Source organism: Stenella coeruleoalba (assembly GCF_951394435.1).
Source record: "Stenella coeruleoalba genome assembly, chromosome: 4".
Taxonomy (NCBI): domain Eukaryota; kingdom Metazoa; phylum Chordata; class Mammalia; order Artiodactyla; family Delphinidae; genus Stenella; species Stenella coeruleoalba.
This window is the reverse complement of record NC_137149.1, coordinates 106,582,218-106,600,757: the sequence shown is the minus strand read 5'-3', so window position 1 is coordinate 106,600,757 and position 18,540 is coordinate 106,582,218. Positions and strand designations below refer to the sequence as shown.

The following is an 18,540-nucleotide window of genomic DNA, read 5'->3' as shown; positions in this document are numbered from 1 at the left end:
CATATGGCATTACACTCTACAGTGGCAATCTTGGCTTCCAAAGGGACCTGGAAAACATCCAGTGAGATGAGAATAAGCCAAACTTGATAGAAAACCATATCGATGCTAATCCAGGTTTACACCTTTCATTCAGACTCAGAACTCTCCAGCAGATGGTTCAGTGTTGAAGCCCTAATGTTAGCAAAATGTCAAAACTATTTTGCTAGACTCCCCAATTGTTCATACAGAGTATTTTTCAAGAGCTGGATATCAAAACAGTATTAATGAATGGTAGCACTAAGGTCTCTGATCTCAAGTCCAGGGTTTTGGTTTCAATTTCCAAAGATAATCTGGCTTTGCTCCCTTGGAATATAGCCAGTCAGCTTTTACAAAGAAAATCAAATTTTAGAAGTTTCTTCCCTGATTCTTTAGCCAACAGTGACATAATCAAAGAAGACAAAGGAATGCAGACCATTTGGCAGATAGCATTATTAGTGCTGCTATATCAATTTAATCATCCAAACAAATGTCATGAAATAGAGGCTCTGAATCAAAATGTCTTATTCTAGGATTTGTGGACATAGAGAAAAAAAAACAAATGGGCTTCAGAGAGTCCATAAAGCACCTGAATTGAGAGGCGAATATGGATGTGGGTGTTCATGTGCATACTTTTCAATGTGCACACCTATTTACTGAATATGCAACGTGAATGAATGCATAGGTGTAACACTCATACTAGGATGAGCAACGGTTTCAGTATGTTACAGCAAGTCAGAATTACATTTATAAAACAAGAATAAATATGTTTGCATCTAGATAAAAGCATATTCAAGCACTAATTGGTCACTTAATGCCTATTAGGATATATGCTGTCTTTAATATATTTTTTCTAATATTAAAAAGTATCTTATGAAGTAGGAATTAAGAGCCCTGTTTTGCAGAACTCTAACCACAAATGTTTCAGAGAGAGGTTTATCTGGACCCTCCCAATGGGTAGTCTGGAATTAGCTTTCCCGACTCCAAATTCCACTCCTTTTATTTTACATCACTTTTACTCCTTTAATAATGGTTTCTACCTTAGTGTAAACAGACTACAATCCCAACAGCAAAAGATAGCGTCTATGATAACACACGAAGGTGGATGAATGGATAAAAAAGTTGTGGGGTGTGTGTGTGTGTATATATATATATACACACACAATAGAATATTAGCCATAAAAAAGAATGCAGTCTTGCAATTTGCAGCAACATGAATGTACCTGGAGGGTATTATGCTTAGTGAAATAAGTTAAGACAGAGAAAGACAAATACTGTATGTTTTCACTTACATGTGGAATCTAAAAAGCAAAACAAATGAACAAACATAACAATACAGAAACTGACTCACAGAGAACATAGTAGTGGTTGCCAGAGGGAAGGGCAGCGGGGGATGGGAGAAATAGGTGAAGGGGGTTAAGAGGCACAAACTAGCAGTTAGAAAATAAATAAGTCACAGGGAAGTCATGTACAGCACAGGCAATATAGTCAATAGCATTGTAGTCACTTTGTATGATGTGTAATCTGTAAAAACATTAAATCACTCTTGTACAACTGAAACTAATATAATGTTGTAAGTCAACTCTACTTCAATTAAAAAAAAAAGACATACGAGTAGGAGACCACTTTCAGGTAACATTCCTTCTCTCAAAATTTCTTTATGGAAGTCTAATATCGCTATTATTATCTTCAAGATGCATTTTCCTCTGCAAACTTCTTGTAGCAGCCACTATAGTATTAAATCAATCAGCATAAATTGATAAAACAGCAATGAGACTTCCCATCACATCTGTTTGAGTCCTGACCATTAGCCCAAGGCAAAGCACGTGAGCACTCCACCTGGGAGCCAGTTCATACCAGGACAGCTATTTGTCATGTTCTTCCGTGAATGTGCTTCTGGTAGTGAGGTCACTGATAGAAAGATACATGTTTAGCCCCTAAGAGGCTAGGCCAGATCAGAACTGAATAATGATCAGTAAAAATTGACCTGAGAGATTTAAGACAGCTGAAAAGATATGTCATGATCAAATTAAGTCAAGCCATTCAGGACTAACCCTGTAAAGAGGACCTGAATCAGTAGGTGCCACTGGTGTGTCATCGCTTAAAGGATTGTCAGGTTGGACTAAACAACATTGTTCCAATTATATAACTCTTATAAAAGTGACTGCTTATAGGTTTTCCTCACTTCCAAACCCTAATTTTGCTCTTCTCACTATGTCTTCTATGATTAACCGTGGTTTTATTTTCATTTTTGTTCACTATCAATTTCATTGCTGAAGACTGTCCATATTTCTTTAATGTGGTGACAAGAATTCTTTGCTGAATCTAAAAAAAAAAAACACAAAAAAACAAACAAGAATGAAACAAGCTAAGAGAATAACACTGTATTCCATTTTTCCATTTAAAATATGTTACAAAACAGCTTTCAGTTTAAAAAATTTTGACAGTGTATATCCAATTTTTCAACTAACAGATGCACATACATAAAATTATATGATTGAAATTCAGTGTCAGGGGCTTTAGTCATTTAGTTTGGGCAAATTCAATGTACTGGTTCATAATATAACTCTTGAAATATCTATTTAATAATGAGAGAGTGGAGTTTCTATGAAATAGTGATATGGAAGTGCATTTAAAAAGTATATTTATAGTGCATTTAAAAAGGATATTTTTTGTGAATATTTAAAAAAAGAAATTACTATGTTTTATTTTTAAATGAAAAGTGATGTTCTTTTTTTTTTTAAGAAATCAATTCATAAGGAGATTGAGTGAGCAATACGTGGCTATTCAATGAAAGAAGAAACCAAGCCATGTCCTTGGACTCCTAGTTCAGAGTTCTTCGTGATAACTTGCATACACCTGCTTATATTAGCCTAGACTTTCTTGCTTGTGTAATGATAATAAAGTGAATGACATCTGTTTTATTCCGTTCAGGCTGCTATAACAGAATAACATAGGATGGGTGGCTCAAACAACAAACATTTCTCACAGTTCTGGAGGCTGAGAAGTCTAAAATCAATGTGCCAGCAGATTCAGTATCTGGGAGGGTCATCTCTTTGGTTTGTGGAGAGCTGCCTTCTCACTGTGTCCTCACATGGGAGAGAGAGAGAGAGAGAGAGAGAGAGAGAGAGAGAGAGAGAGAGAGAGAGAGGTTTCTCTGCTCTCTTCTTATAAGGACACTAATTCCATCATGAGGATTCTACCCTCACTCTCTCATCAAACCTAGTTACTTCCCAAAGGCCTCACCTCCAAATACCATCATACTGGGGGTTAGGGTTTTGTGGGGAGACATTTACTCCATAGCAGTAAAGTGACTGTCATCTAATATATTGTTCTCCAGGTAGTACCAAATACATGTCTAAAATATTTTCAAGATAGAGGTGGGTTATGATAATTCTAGGATGGAAATGCAATCCTCCTACAGGGAAACATAGGCTATCCATTGTTCTTACAAATTTAGTGGGATAACTGAGTGTGCGCCACAGAAGCCAAAGACTTTTATCCTTTAATTGACAGAAATACCATATATATCATTTATATAATAACTAAGATCATCCCAAAAGACAGCAATTTGGGAAATCCAGATTCCTTCAGTATAGTGCAGTAATGAGGCACCCAGAATCAGATGAGCTGGGTCTGAGCTTCATTATCTGAGCTCCAACACTGACTGGGTAACCTTAGGCAAATTACTTGGTCTTTCTCTGTCCAGTTTACCAATCTATAAAACAGAGATAATCACAGGATTTATCTCCAGAGTAAGGATTATATGAGATAACCAAGTAAAGAGCTTAGCACAGCGACAGTGGTAAGCACTCAATAGATGCTACTATGTATTGCTATTTAGATAGGGTGATTCCATCTAACCCAGGAGGCTCGATTTTTAAAATGTGTCAGGGTTAGCTAAGATTCCAGTGTCTTGAGTGGTAGCAGGCATTGTTAATTTTAAGGATCCATTGACCTTAGGGAAATGTGTTTTCCTTACAGACCCAATACAACCACTAACAAATATTACACATGTAATATTTTTAAAGAAAGAAAAGAAAATATATTTTACCTTTAGCTGGACCTTTTGTTCAAGACAAGACTCTATCAGAAACAATAGCTTTGTTGTAAGACATTTTATTCTAGGAATGGTGGTTTTGAATATTCAGTAGGGCTCCAGGCTAGTGATTTTGTGGTTAGGTTTCCTGTCTTCCAGGAAGCCCTTGACAAAGGTCACAAACAATTTGCTCGTTCCTCTTATTAAAATAAAGATGGAAAGCATTGATGATAACTCTGCCCAGCAGCTAACTTCATCATCTGTAGCGGTTTCAACATATGCTTGTGAGATAATGAAAAATATAGCATTAAACACTGTGGCAGATTGAATCTTGTTTCAGGGTAAATATAGTAAGTCATTTTTTTCCCTCTTCATTTCCTCAGAACCTGTTTAGCATTAGACTGTTAATATCATCCCTGATACATGACAAAACCATTGCATAATATACTGCATTTCAGACCAACCTCCACATAAAAGGGAGCAACGGAAAACTATGAACATTAATCGGGCATTCAAAATAATGAAGTGCCTCATGCCAGCCCTCTTTAAAAGCCTTCCACTCTTATAGTTTTGTAGGAATAAACAGTTTTATAAATCTGACACGCTTTTCTGGTCCCATTTAGTGTTATGAAAATGTCATTTTTCTGAGGTACCCTGAATATTAAAAGTTTTTAAAGATATATCTTATAGCCAATAGTAAAAATATTCTATGCAACCTTTATGACACAATCGTTTTTTAAAAGCAAGTTTTGAATCTAAAAACAAGTTTATCAATATTGGGAAGGAAGGATTATTTACACTTTAATCTTCAAGGACTAGGAAAACACATATAATGATTTGGGGCAGCAAATATTTTGTTATGGTAAATATTTGCCTGGGGGAATTACAGCTATATGAAGACTATATTTTTTATCCAAAAATAATTAAAAATTGCCAATAAAAAATCATGTAACCATTAACTTCAAAGAAAAATCTAATAAATTAACAATGGTTCAATCTGCGCTTGTGTTGAGGAGCATATCTCAGGAAAATTCTTTATACACACAATTCCAAAAAATATCTCATATTAAATTAAAATATGATTTAAGAAGGAAAGTATTTACTCATTATATTACGATAAAAACTGAATTAGGAGCTGACATTTTACTGATAGTTATCCTTTGGTTGCTGACTCTAGTAAAATCTGAGTTTTTCCTGCTTTTACATCGCAGTTTTTGTCCCCACTTCATATGCCTTGCTACCAGATGTTGAACATGCTGCCTCTTTTTAGTTGTTTCCATTACATCAGAGGTCAGTCTAAGTTCTTCACTCTGGGTTCTCCCACCTATGCTGTTACCATCATGTTCCCCTTTCAAAAGTGACGTTAGGAAAATCATCTTCCCTCTATTGCCTCTGGTTTACAGAAGCAATAAGTGGCTCAGCTGCAGTAATTGCTTCAGGATCTAATTAAACAAGGAATTGCAGATGCTGTGGATTTTTTTTTTTTTTTCCTAATGATACAAGCAACTGCACGGAGCACATATGTTCCTTTTCTATTCTTTGACAAAGACTGCAGAGAACCTGAACTTGCAACAAGCATGGGATGTGGTATGTTCTTAAGTGTTATTCAAGGTCACATGTTTTTAGAAGTAAAAATAGCAACAATTAACCAAGAGACTTTATGTAATGTAGCCTGAGATTTAATGCCCTTTATTATTTAAAGTTTGAAATTTATCATATGGGTATATTTAGCCCCAATCCACTTTGGATTATGCCTATACGGTCTTTCTTCAGAGCATCTTCCACATGTTTATTTCAGACAATTTTACATTTATCTTTTAATTGTATATTTTTAATAAACTGAAGTATATATGTAACATATATTAAAGCCTTAAAGAATAATAACAAGCAAACACTTGTGAACCCACCACCCAATCTAACAATGATGACATTAGAAATACCATTGACATCTCTCTTTTTTAAGTATTAAATACATTCAATTCAAAATACTGCCCTTGTAATTTCTTCTTTGACCCATAAGATATTTAGAAATATGCTGTATAGTTTCCAAATATTTGGTTATTTTCCAGTATCTTTTGTTATTTATTTCTGACTTAATTCCATTGTGGTCAGAAATGGAATTGTATAATTTAAATATTCTTAAATGTATTCAGTTGTTTTATGAACCAGAATATGGTTTATTTTGGTAACTGTACCATGTGCACTATAGATTCTGCTATTTGGGGATAAATTATGCCATTAGTTCAATTAGATAGAGTTGGTTGATAGTGCTGTTCAAGTGTTCTATATATTTAGTGAGTTTCTGTCTATATGTGTTATCAGTTACTAGAGCAAGACAGTGAAATCTTCAGCTATAATTGAGAACTATTTCTGTTCTATCAGTTTTTGCTTCATGTATTTTGAAGCTCTGTTATTAGTTGCATAAACCTTTGGAAATTGTTCTATCCTGTTGATGAATTGATCTTTTATCATCATGAAATGACCCTCTTTATCTCTGATAAGTAGTTTTGGTATCTAGTAGGTCATGTCCCCACATATTTTTTCTTTTTCTTCAGTGGCATCTTGGTTATTCTGAATCTTTTCATCGTTCATATACATTTAACAATCATCTTGTCAAATTCCTCAAAGTCCCTATTGAGGTTTTGTTAGAATACCCTTGAAATTTTACACCAATTTGTGAAGACAAGGACAAGGACATCCACCCAAAACATACAGTAAGCATCATATTCAATGGCTAAGCATTAAAAGCTTTACTTCTAAAATCATAAAGAAAAGATAATGCTTATTATTTCTTCTATTCAACATCATATGGAGGACCTACCCAGCTCAATAAGACATAAAAAGGCAGTACAAAACAGGAGGATTGAAAAGGGGGAAAAGTTGTCATTATTAGTTAAATGACACATTTGTCCACATAGAAAATTTTTTAAAACCTACAAACAAATTACTAAAAACAATAAGATAATCTAGTGAGTTCACTGAATATGATTAATACATAAAAGTTTTTAGCAAGAAAGATTTAGTAAATGTAATTTAAAAATTATAATATGAGTGATCTAGGAATAAGTCTAATAAATGATGGACAAGACTTTAATAAAGAAAATTATAAAAATTAATTGAAATATAAATTCTAATTGTTACTGAACATGCATAGAAGAGAAACTCTCTTAATGGTGGCTGCATAGATTAAAACCATTTTGAAACAATTCAGCCAAACTCAGAAGAGTTAGAAAACATATAAAGAACTTCTACAATTACAAGAAAATAAACAAGAGACATATTCAAGATTATTCATTTATGGAATTGTTTATGTGGTAGGCAGAATTCTAAAATGGCCCCCAAGATTTCCACTCTCTGGTATCCTGTATAATGCTCTCACCTTAAGTGTGAGCAGAACTTGTGAATATGATGAGATATAACCTCCATGATTGTTACATTATATGACAGAGTGGATTTCACAGAAGTAATTAAGGTCTCTGATTAGTTGACTTTGAGTTAATCCAAATGAATGTCACTCTCAGTGGGCCTGACCTAATCAGGGAGCCTTGAAAAGAGGTAGAAAAGACTCAAAACTAAAGATATTACTTTTGCTGGCCCTGAATAAGCAAAATGCCATGTTGTGCAACAGTTCACATGCCAGGGAAAGGTGGGTGGACCCTGAAGCTGAGAAAGGTCTGCAGTTGACAGACAGCAAGGAATTGGAGACCTCGGTCTAACAACTACAAAGGACTAAATTCCACCAACAACTGAACTAAACTTGGGAGAGGACCTCTGAGGCGACTGCAGCCCTGACCAACATCTTTATTTTTGCTTTAAGAGATCCTAAGAAAACGAGCTGAGCCAGGCTACACCGAGACTCCAGACCCACAAAACTATAACAAATTTGTGCTGTTTTAAGTCTTTGAGTTTGTGGTCATTTGCCATGCAGCAATAGAAAAATAACACAGTTTGTAATAGCAAAAAACAACAAAAAACCTTGAAATAACCCAAATCTCCATGGGTGGCAAATGAATTAATAAATTAATTCTTTGTAGTCATGCAATGTTACACTAGACTATGATAAAATTAAATAAAATATACCAACATGGATGAGTCTCAAAAGCTTGTTGAGCAAAAAAATTGCAAATCGCAAGTATACACACTATGACTTTACTTATATAATTATTAAAATAGGAAAAGTCAAATAATAGGTCATTTAAGGACAGATATTGATGAGGAATGGTTAATATTGTACAAGTCAAGGTTGAGATTACCTCTGGGGGAGAAAGATATTTGAGAGGGTTATAAAAGTGGTTTCAAAGGTATTGGCGTTAGCCTATTTCTTAGGTTCAGCGGTGAGTACATGAGTGTTTATTTTACTATCTACCAAACTCTGCAGATATGTTATAAACACTCTTTTATAATGGAAGATGTATTTCACCATTATGAGTACATAATCCTGTAAAAAGGTCCCCAAATTCTACAAAGTTAATCTCTTGTCTTCCTAGATTAGAAATTGAATAATAAGTTCATCAAGTGGAAAAAAAATTATGTATGGCTCTCCAACTGCATTTAAATACAGCAACAGCAGTAACAGCCATGGTTGTAGTCATCTCTTCAACCTAATTAGTGATGGCAGTTGAGGCAGATTAGCAAAGTGAGCCAGGAGACTAGTGACCCAGGTGTCGTCTTTCTTCTGTGTTGTGTGCTTTGCATGTTCAATCTGTGCTGTGTTGGGGAAGTGAAGCCGAGAGAAAACCCAAGTGCTAATAACAGTGAGAGAGAAAGACACAGAGGCAGAAAATTGAGGGAGAGAAAAATTTTAAATATGCTTCACATTTCTTGAATTAATTAAAAGTGAATCATAAACCAGTGTTTAACTTACAGCTTGACTGTGGATGAATTATTTATCCAGTTGAAACACACAACCTATGTTCATAACATGAAGCTGTTTTGATTACACATCTTGAATGGTGAATCCACGAAATTACTGTACTAAGAGTCCTGAGAAACTCCATCAAACCTGAACTCATGATTTTTCCGGATGAAATATTAGAAAGTAAGTCAGTTCTCTGTTTTTACACTAGTTTTTCCAAATCTAATTATGCTTCTCCAAAGCTAGTCCTGAATTTGATGACCACAGTAGCTAAAGCCAATTATTTGACCTAGAGCTATGACGGGAACTACATTTTGCAGTAAGACTTTGTACAGATGTACCCATGTCTCTTGCACACTCATCACTTATAACAAATTGATGCTAAATCAGGTTTCACAAAGTGTTAATTCTCATAATCAGTTAGAATCACTGTGTATCCCTAAATTATTGGACACTTCTAACACATTCTACTTTGCGAATTAATTGTAACCTAGAGCTACAGAAATGGTTGTAAACAGGGTGGTACTGTTTATATGTTACTGTTGTGGCTTGAGAAAGATAGCAAATTGTTTGCTACTAAGACTTTTCACTAACACTGAGGAAAAGAGAATCCACCAGTTTTCCCCTTTTGGTGCAAACATTTTAATAATTATTGCTGTTAGGTTAGAAGAAATGATTTTCATTTAGTGAATTTCAATTTAATATCACAGTATCATGTCACCACATCATGCCTCTCCTCTTTGATTCCCACCAGCCCACTCCAACAACAGGCAAATTCATCTGTGCTAGACTAACAGGCACAGAACTTTAGAACTAGAAAAGATTCAAGATATCATGTGGTTCAACCCGACAATAAAACTACATTTGGCATGGTTGTTAAATGAAATTTCTTTTTGAAAGAAACACTAGAAAAGCAAAACTGATTTTTCCCCATAGACAATTATTGAAAAGTTTTATTTTCTTGAGTTTGAGAAAGAAGTCACTCTTTAAGCGGCTGAATTCTGCGCGCGCGCACACACAAAATAATAATTAAATCAGCTACTTTCAAAGTGACAGGACCATGCAGCATGGAGATTATAAAGCAACAGCATTTATAAATGTTGGCAACTAGTTGCACACCAGGAAACCAAAAGCAATTTATGTAGGAATTTGGCATCCTCAGTTCTATCTAAAATTCCATGACTAATTTCTCAAGTAGCTTTATTTCTCTCACTTAATCACTCTACTTCTTACTTCATAATACGATGAGAGCATTTGGTTGCATCCAATGCTCCAAAGAGATCATGGAATAAAATATGTCAGTGAGGTTTTTAAAAAGGCTGATTCTGTAACTAACAATGGAACAAATGACAAGATTTAAATGGGAAAATGTGAGATAAATTAGTTTTTCCTCTTGTGGCCTTTCAAAACCTAGAGACTATTGTTCCCTTGCTTTTTTGTCATTCCAGTACTACTTTTCTTAACCTAATTATTTTGAAACCTATTCATAATGTCTGCCATTCTGTGTCTGCTGTATTTCCTTCACCTTGCCCCAAATTTTTGTTCTCATCAAGTATATTTATCAGTCAGCACTTTCAGGACTTCAAGATAACTTCTTCCATTAAAAAAATTTATATTTGATAATAATAATAGTCCTTTGCATGAAGCTCTTATATACATTATCCCATTTCATTCTCAAAACAAAGTAGCAGGGTTAATATTTAGATTTCTATCCTCTAGAGGAGAAAAGAAAAATCCCCCAAAAGATAAGTGGTCTGCCCAAGATCACAGCTAAATAAATATTTGAAGCAAGAATGGAAGTCAAACTTCTTTTCACTACGCCCAGCATGATTTCTTAAAGAGCTCTTCTCTTCGGATGAATCAGCTAGTGTCCTTCTCTATTGCCATCTTCACTCCTACTTCTATTTCCATGCAATGATGTTTAGGAGCTTGCATACAAGTTGCTTCTGACACAATACTAACTACAAGTGACTTCTGACAATCTCCAAAACCCTTATAGTGCTTGACTTCCTATTGGTACTTAGAAACAACTGGGACACTTACATGGTAATAATATGGAACTGATGGAACAGGTTTCTGGTACCTCTGCCAGCAGGAATTCAATTAGTCTAAAGAGGTCTTCCCTTCTCATACCTGAGAACAGTGAATCCATGACTGTCTCTGAATATTTTGTCTTATTATCATTCTAGTGGCTGCAGTATTTAGGTTCTGTATGTCAGACCGAGAAAAATAACATAAAATTTTAATTTACAATAAAAACATAGTCAATTACTATAATTTCTATCAGTCAGGGACCAGCTAGCAAACCCCTCCAGGTAATGACTGATGGAAGAGCTGAGAAGCCAACAGGGGATGGTGAAGCAACCAAAAGATTAGCAATGGCAAGAAACCACTACCACTTCTAGGGCTGGAGGGACAAAGGAGAAAGTCTTATTACCAGAGACTAGAAGCCATGATTACCGGGTGGGAAAGCAGAGGCTGTCTTGTGGGGAGCTAAAAGCACAGTGGAAACCAGCCACTGCAGGAAGATGCCACCCAAGGATAAGCTAGTAGGGGAGAAATACCCTGGCTTCTCCCATTCTTCCTCTCTCCCATCTCCCTTCCCCTACCCCCTCCCGGGCCTCCTATGGAGCAAATCTACCTGGAAGCTAGTTGGAAAGTAAGTCTGAGACACATAGTTTATGGGTGAGGAGTTGAAAATGAATATTAGTACAATAGACAATGACCAACTCACTTCCCAGGCATAAAGGAGAAATCTAGAGCTGTAAACTGATTGCTAAATTATGTTCAATTTACGTTTCTTTTATTTAATGAAAATGATCTGCACATCTCTGAGTAGCCTAGACATTATAGCACTTGGTACATAATGTCGTTGGTTAGGGAAAATAATGTTAAGTATAGAAAGTGATGCAGCATAGGGGCTTCCCTGGTGGCGCAGTGGTTGGGAGTCCGCCTGCCGATGCAGGGGATGCGGGTTTGTGCCCCGGTCTGGGAGGATCCCACATGCCGCGGAGCAGCTGGGCCTGTGAGCCATGGCCGCTGAGCCTGCGCGTCCGGAGCCTGTGCTCCACAATGGGAGAGGCCACAGCAGTGAGAGGCCCGCGTACCGCAAAAAAAAAAAAAAAAAAAAAGTGATGGCAGCATGAGTACCATCATATTTTCTCATTACATACTTCAGCAACAATAATGGATATCATTACATAAAAACATGTACTATAATCATACAATTTATTTGGACTGCATAAAGAAAGGATTTGCTTAGCCTGTCTTAATATATTTACACCTCTAATTACATATCCATTATATAAGCATCCATTCAAGTCCTCCTATGAGGCATACAATTTGCTAGTCCTTAGGGAAAAAAACTATTTTCATAAGACAGGGTCATATCCTCAAGAACCAAAGAAGATAGGAATTAAGAATAAAGTAAATGAAACACATAAAACATAGATATGATTGAGAGGAGCACACAAATAAGAAAGTAATTCATTTTTCCAGGGGGATAGGAGCCAAAAAAGACTACATAAAAAGAGGATATTTGAACCAAATCTGAAAAGATAAGGAAGAATCAAAGCAAATGCTATGTTTCTCTGAAGCCTTCCCAGGCTCTTCTCCCATACACACAATGATCATTACAAGCATTGCTTACATATCACATTCTGGATCAATTACAATGCTGAATCATCCACTTACTTCAAGAACATGTTTAAAAAGAATCCCTCACATTTCTATCCACTAGACATTGCAGGAAACCTAGCAGAGATATTCTTAATTTTAAAGATCTTCCAGCATTGCATGCTATGGTGTTACCTTCTTTTTCTGTCATTCCCAATACTGTCCCCTTGCTATCCTAACCCTGCTTGATATATACTACTGAATATTTTATAGCAGTGGATCTTTGTTCTAATTTGTTTTCTTTTCCAGTACAACCCAAGAGCCATACAGACCTGCAATTCACATTGACCCCAAATTCCTTGAGACTATATTGAAAGATTTTCTTTGAACTCCCACATTTGGAAAGGGATTTAGATAACATTTTATATATTGGAAACTCTGCCCTTATCCAAGATGTTGATGACCTTCTGTTAGCCACTCCTTCACTGAAAGATGAGATACCTAAATCTTACAACTTGTGTAGATCATATGTTACAAAGCTTCTAAAAATATATATATGGTGATGCCTGTCTCAGATTCATTACTTGGGACATTACATACCTATACCAATAAAAGTGAGGTCATCTTCTAGGATAAAAACCAGTCTCAGGGTCCCAAGGTCCACTTAAATTTCACAAATGTCCACCCTCTTGGGCTTAGCTAGCTACAACTTACATAGCATATTGGATATGCTTCTAATCCAAAGCTTCTATTGCAACCAATTTAAACAAACATCCCAGATCCATGACCTTTGTCACAAGAAGCCAAATAGTCTTCTTTTCTTCTTTAAACAAACTTTGTAGAGAACCCTAGCTCTACATCTTCTTGGTAATGATAAGCCTATATATTTTTACATTGTGAGGAAAAAGAAACTATTTTAGGTGTGAACACAGATTCATGAAAACAGAGAATGGCCCACTCCTTAGTATGAGTCAGTTCTGCCCTGACCTCTCTGACTATAGCTATTCCCCACACAGTCACAGCACTCCTAAAGACACAATCACATTCTAATATTAGCCTAACAAAATATGCAATTTTATTCTTCTCTGCAAACAGAGAAGGCTGGGCTCATATTAAACCCATTCTGTTTGCTCCCATTTCAATGCGAGGGGAGTTTCATAACTGTCTTACAGCCCCTGTCCACTGTTCAAATCCAGTATTAACTTCAAAAACTTATTTTTTTCAAAATTACTGACCTCATATTTTATGTAGATTTGCTCTGTTGGTGGACAGAAAAAAGGTGGGTTTGGAATATGCAGCAACATGAGAACGTAGAAAATTCTTCTTTGCTGTCTATTCTTGTTTACCCACATGATTGAATGTATAATTTTTGGTCTTATTTATGACTATGGACAATGCAGGAAACAATGAGAGTTCATCACCTCAGTAGGTATAAAACATGTTTATTTGTTCATTCATTGATGATCTCTTATACATTATCATATAGCTGTCATGAAGTGTTTTGCTCTCTAAAAGACTTAGACATGGAAATGCTTTGGCTCCCACTACAGCCAAAGTAACTGCCATTTTCTCTTTCTGGGTCCAACTAGGTGCCTCTGAAAACTCTTTCTGTTTTGCCTTACTCTAAGATTAGTCCTCAGATTCAGGATTAAACAGAATCAAACAAACAAAACTTACTGACTAATAGGGTGACTCTTTTTCCCAAACTTGTACAGGCCCAAGGATCTTCTTCATCTTTCTTTCATGGCCTATGGAATGAAAAAGGTAAACAAAAGTGATGACAACATAAATGACAGATACATAATTGATATGTGAGTTTTGAGTTTTTCTAAGTTGGTCTATTTTGTCACACCTGCCTCATTTGTCAAGCCTACACTTTAGGAAGTCCAGTAAAGATACACTTCTATAGAAGACCACAATGAAATCAAATTCTGATAGTCCATGCTTTTTAAAGAAGAACCTATAATAGAAGAACCAAATGACTTTCTGGATTAAGCTTTTAGAGCCATGTCATCTCAAAACATATATCTTTGCCCATGGAGTGACGTTTAACATAAAACAGAAATTTCTGAATGGAAATAATACTGGGAAATAACTTTTTCAATGTATAGAGTCAATCAAAACATCAAGGATATAAAGTCTTATCTTAAATCTTAAAAACTTATTAATGAAAACACAACTAAGTGCTAAATTACAACAAAAAATAGTGGCTTTTCAAGCTATGTTACACAAATCACATGGCTGTAGACTACTTCACCTAGTAAATAAGTGTGTACCCTTATTGGAAAGAATGCTGCACACATTTTCTACATGAGTTAGAGTATAACCATGACCTAGCTAATGATACAAGAAAAGAGACTATCTAATTACAACAGTTAATTTTGGTGTGTGAGTTTCCAGGTAATGATATGACAGGAAATGGGAAAGGAAGACTGTATAAGATACACAGATAATTCTAAGGCTTACAGTCAGGTTACATGCAAGTGGTACTAATAAAATATGACTTCTTTGCACTATTAAAGAAATGCCACATATCTTGCTATATCAAGGTGGTATAAAATTTTTACAGTGTATCTAGAAATGCAATTTAGGATTTATGACAAAGGCAAGAATGCAATACAGTGGAGGAAAAGTGTTTTTTTTCAATAAGTGGTGCTAGATGGTTAGAATATCCATGGAAGAAAAACAGCTGAACCTCTACCTCACAACATACACAAAAATAAATTCCAACAGATTGCATATGTAAACATAAAATGTAAAACAATAAAGGTTTCCGGAGAAAACACAGAAAAATGTCTCTGTGACCCTGGAGTTAGCAAAGATTTCTTGAACAGGACACAAAAAAGCATTAACCATGAAATGTAAAAAGGCAGACAATTGGACTATGTTAAAATTCCCACTTGGTGTCAGAAATAACCATTAAGAGAATAAAAAATCAACCAGTAAGGGAAGATGCTATTCACTATAAATATATCTGACAGAGGAGTCATATTCAGAATATATATATTTTAAAAACTCTTAAATATCAATGAGAAAAATACACACAACCCAACAGAAAAATGAACAAAAGACTTGAACAACCACTTCATAAAAAAAGAATTTAGAATGGCTAATAAGCATGTAAAAAAGGTGCTCAACTTCATTAGAGACATGCAAAATAAAACCACAATATAATACTACCATTCTCCCCCACCTCCCCACCTTGGCTAAAATGAAAAAGATGAGAAATACCAAATGTTGATGAAAATGTGCAACAACCATTTTGGAAAATAGCTTGGCAGTATTTACATAAAAGTTGAATATGACGTTATGCTTTGACCCAGTAATTCTAATCCTAGATAAATATGCATGGGTCAACAAAAACATGCTTCAGAACGTTTTGCTACACTGTTCCTACTATTCCTAAATTTAAAATAATACAAATGGCCAACAACAGTCGAATGGGTGAATAAGTTGTGATATGTTTAGGCAATGGAATATCAAACAGGAAAGAGTATAAAGAATTCCCAACTACACACAACAAGGTAGCTGAAACAAGTATCGAGTGGAAAAAAAAAAGACACAAAAACAGTGTATGCATTATGATTCCATGTATATAAAGACTGTTAGAAATCTAGGTCACAGTTACTCTTGGGACATGGGGCAAGGAGGACTGCAAGGGGGCATCAAGGGGGGTTTCTGGGGTCCTCGCAGTGTTCTAGTTCTTGCTCTAAACTCTGGTGACATGGGTTTATACAGTTCGTGAACATTTATACAGATGTATCCAAATTAAAAAGTTACAATTGAAACAAATAAAAGAATAATGACAACAATGGATCAAACATTGTATTAAAACCATTGAGAGCATAATGAACTCCACTGTCCCACCCCTTCAGCCATGCGCGCGCACATGCACAATCAAGTGAAAACCTCATTGGCTGGGACTAGGTGGACACTTCCGTAAGCCATATCTTAGCACCGCCCCTTCTGTCTGCTGGTTATCTTGCCTTCCCGCCATCCAGCTTCCGTGCCCTCCGGCCTCGCAGCTTCGTCTCCCCTGGACTCAAGCCCCCGAGGCAAACAGTGTCCCTTGTGCTTGGCGGTACCCTCTCTCCCAGTCTCCGCACTCAGACCCGGCTCACTACCTGCCACCATTATGAACATCCGCAGTGCTTGGCCAGACGACCTGGTGAACCTGCAGCCCTGCAACCTCCTTTGCCCTCCGGAGAACTACCAGATGAAATACTATTTCTACCATGGCCTTTCCTGACCCCATCTCTCTTACATCGCTGAGGATGAGGACGGAAGATTGTGGGCTACGTCTGGCCAAAATGGAGGAGGACCCAGATGATGTCCCCCATGGACATATCACCTCCCTGGCTGTGAAGCGTTCACACCGGCGCCTCGGCCTGGCCCAGAAGCTGATGGACCAGGCCTCCCGGGCCATGATGGAGAACTTTAATGACAAGTATGTGTCCCTGCATGTCAGGAAGAGTAACTGGGCAGCCTTGCACCTCCATTCTCATGCTCTCAACCTTCACGTTAGTGAGGTGGAAACCAAATACTCTGCAGATGGAGAAGATGCTTATACTATGAAGCCGGGTCTGCCACAGATGGCAGATGAGCTGAGGAGGTAGCTGGAGCTGAAGGAGAAGGGCAGGTATGTTGTGCTGGGCTCCAGGGAGAACCAGGAGGTCCAGGGCAGCACACTTCCTGGTTCCGAAGAGGCCTGTCAATAGAAGAACCCGTCTGCTGATGATAGTGGCAGTGACAGCAAGGAATCCAGCGAATCCACGGAAAGCCCCCGTGCCCAGGACAGCTCAGAAGACTCACACTCCACCTCCTAGAGCCTGCTTAAGGTACATATTCTCTCTTCCCTGACCACTGCCTATCTCCCCTAAATTCCTGGACCATACCAGGGTCAGCCCAGTCCCATCCCATTCTAGCCCTGATGGGTTTCACTGTGAAAGCCACATGTTGACCTTGGGGAGGGGTGTAGAGTGGGCTGGGGGAAACTCATTGCTCACTATTGGAAGTTAATAGGACTCCATGCTGAAAGTAGATTAAATTCAGTAAAAGAAACAAGCATTTATCCTGCCTTTTCAGTATGAATTGTATTTCAGGGTATCCACTTAGTCAATGAAAGAAATTTCTTCTTTATAGAATGACAGCTAATAAAGACAGAAAGAACGACAGAATTATAAAATTGCCATTTTGCAACTCTTGAAATAATAGATCTAGCCAATTGTCGTCAATGACTAATACCATTAGGTGAAAGCTGGAGCAGTTTGCAACGATGGATCAGACTAGCAACTCTTGAAGTCACTGGTCAAATGTAACATCACTATAAAGGAGACAAATATTATGTGCCTCCAAATGCAATAGGAAGTGCACAGTGACACCGATGAAATATTCTTGCCAAAAGAAAATTTTGTGTGTATGTATAAAATTTATCTTGAATTCAAACAAGGCCCTAGATCTAACTACCATTTTTATTAAAATAATAATAATGATAATAATAATAGAGGGACATGTTAAGCTACAGTCAGCCATATCCAGAATGAGAGAATTTCTACAGAACCAATGACCTGGTATCTTCAACAAATGAATGTCATTTTTTAAAGAGGGAGGAGGAATTTATCTATTAAACTTTAGAGATATGTTGACCAAACACAACCATTGTGGAGACTGTTTGACTTAAACAAACCAAATATAAGACATTTTGAGATGACCAGGCAAAATTTGAACATGGACTGTATATGCTATTAAGGAATTGTTAATAATTTTATTAAGTAAGCTAAATGGTATTGTAGTATTATGTTGAAAAAAGTTCTTATCTGTTAGAGATATATATTGACATAATTAGAGTTGAAAGAACATGAAGCCTAGAATTTAAAATAATCCAGCCAAAAAAAAAAAAAAAATACTCCAGGGCTTCCCTGGTGGCGCAGTGGTTGAGAGTCCGCCTGCCGATGCAGGGGACACGGGTTCGTGCCCCGGTCCGGGAAGATCCCACATGCCGCAGAGCGGCTGGGCC

The 18,540-nt window shown here is 36.7% G+C and overlaps 1 protein-coding gene across 1 annotated transcript; it reads left to right on the top strand.

The window, feature by feature from the left end:
- Positions 1-16,659: 16,659 nt before the first annotated feature.
- Positions 16,660-17,350, top strand: NAA11 (N-alpha-acetyltransferase 11, NatA catalytic subunit; the record flags this gene model as incomplete). The annotated part of the gene is given in 5 exon segments (XM_079920503.1): positions 16,660-16,770; positions 16,774-16,814; positions 16,816-17,137; positions 17,141-17,239; positions 17,243-17,350. Coding segments are annotated over 5 exon segments (681 nt in total).
- Positions 17,351-18,540: the final 1,190 nt, after the last annotated feature.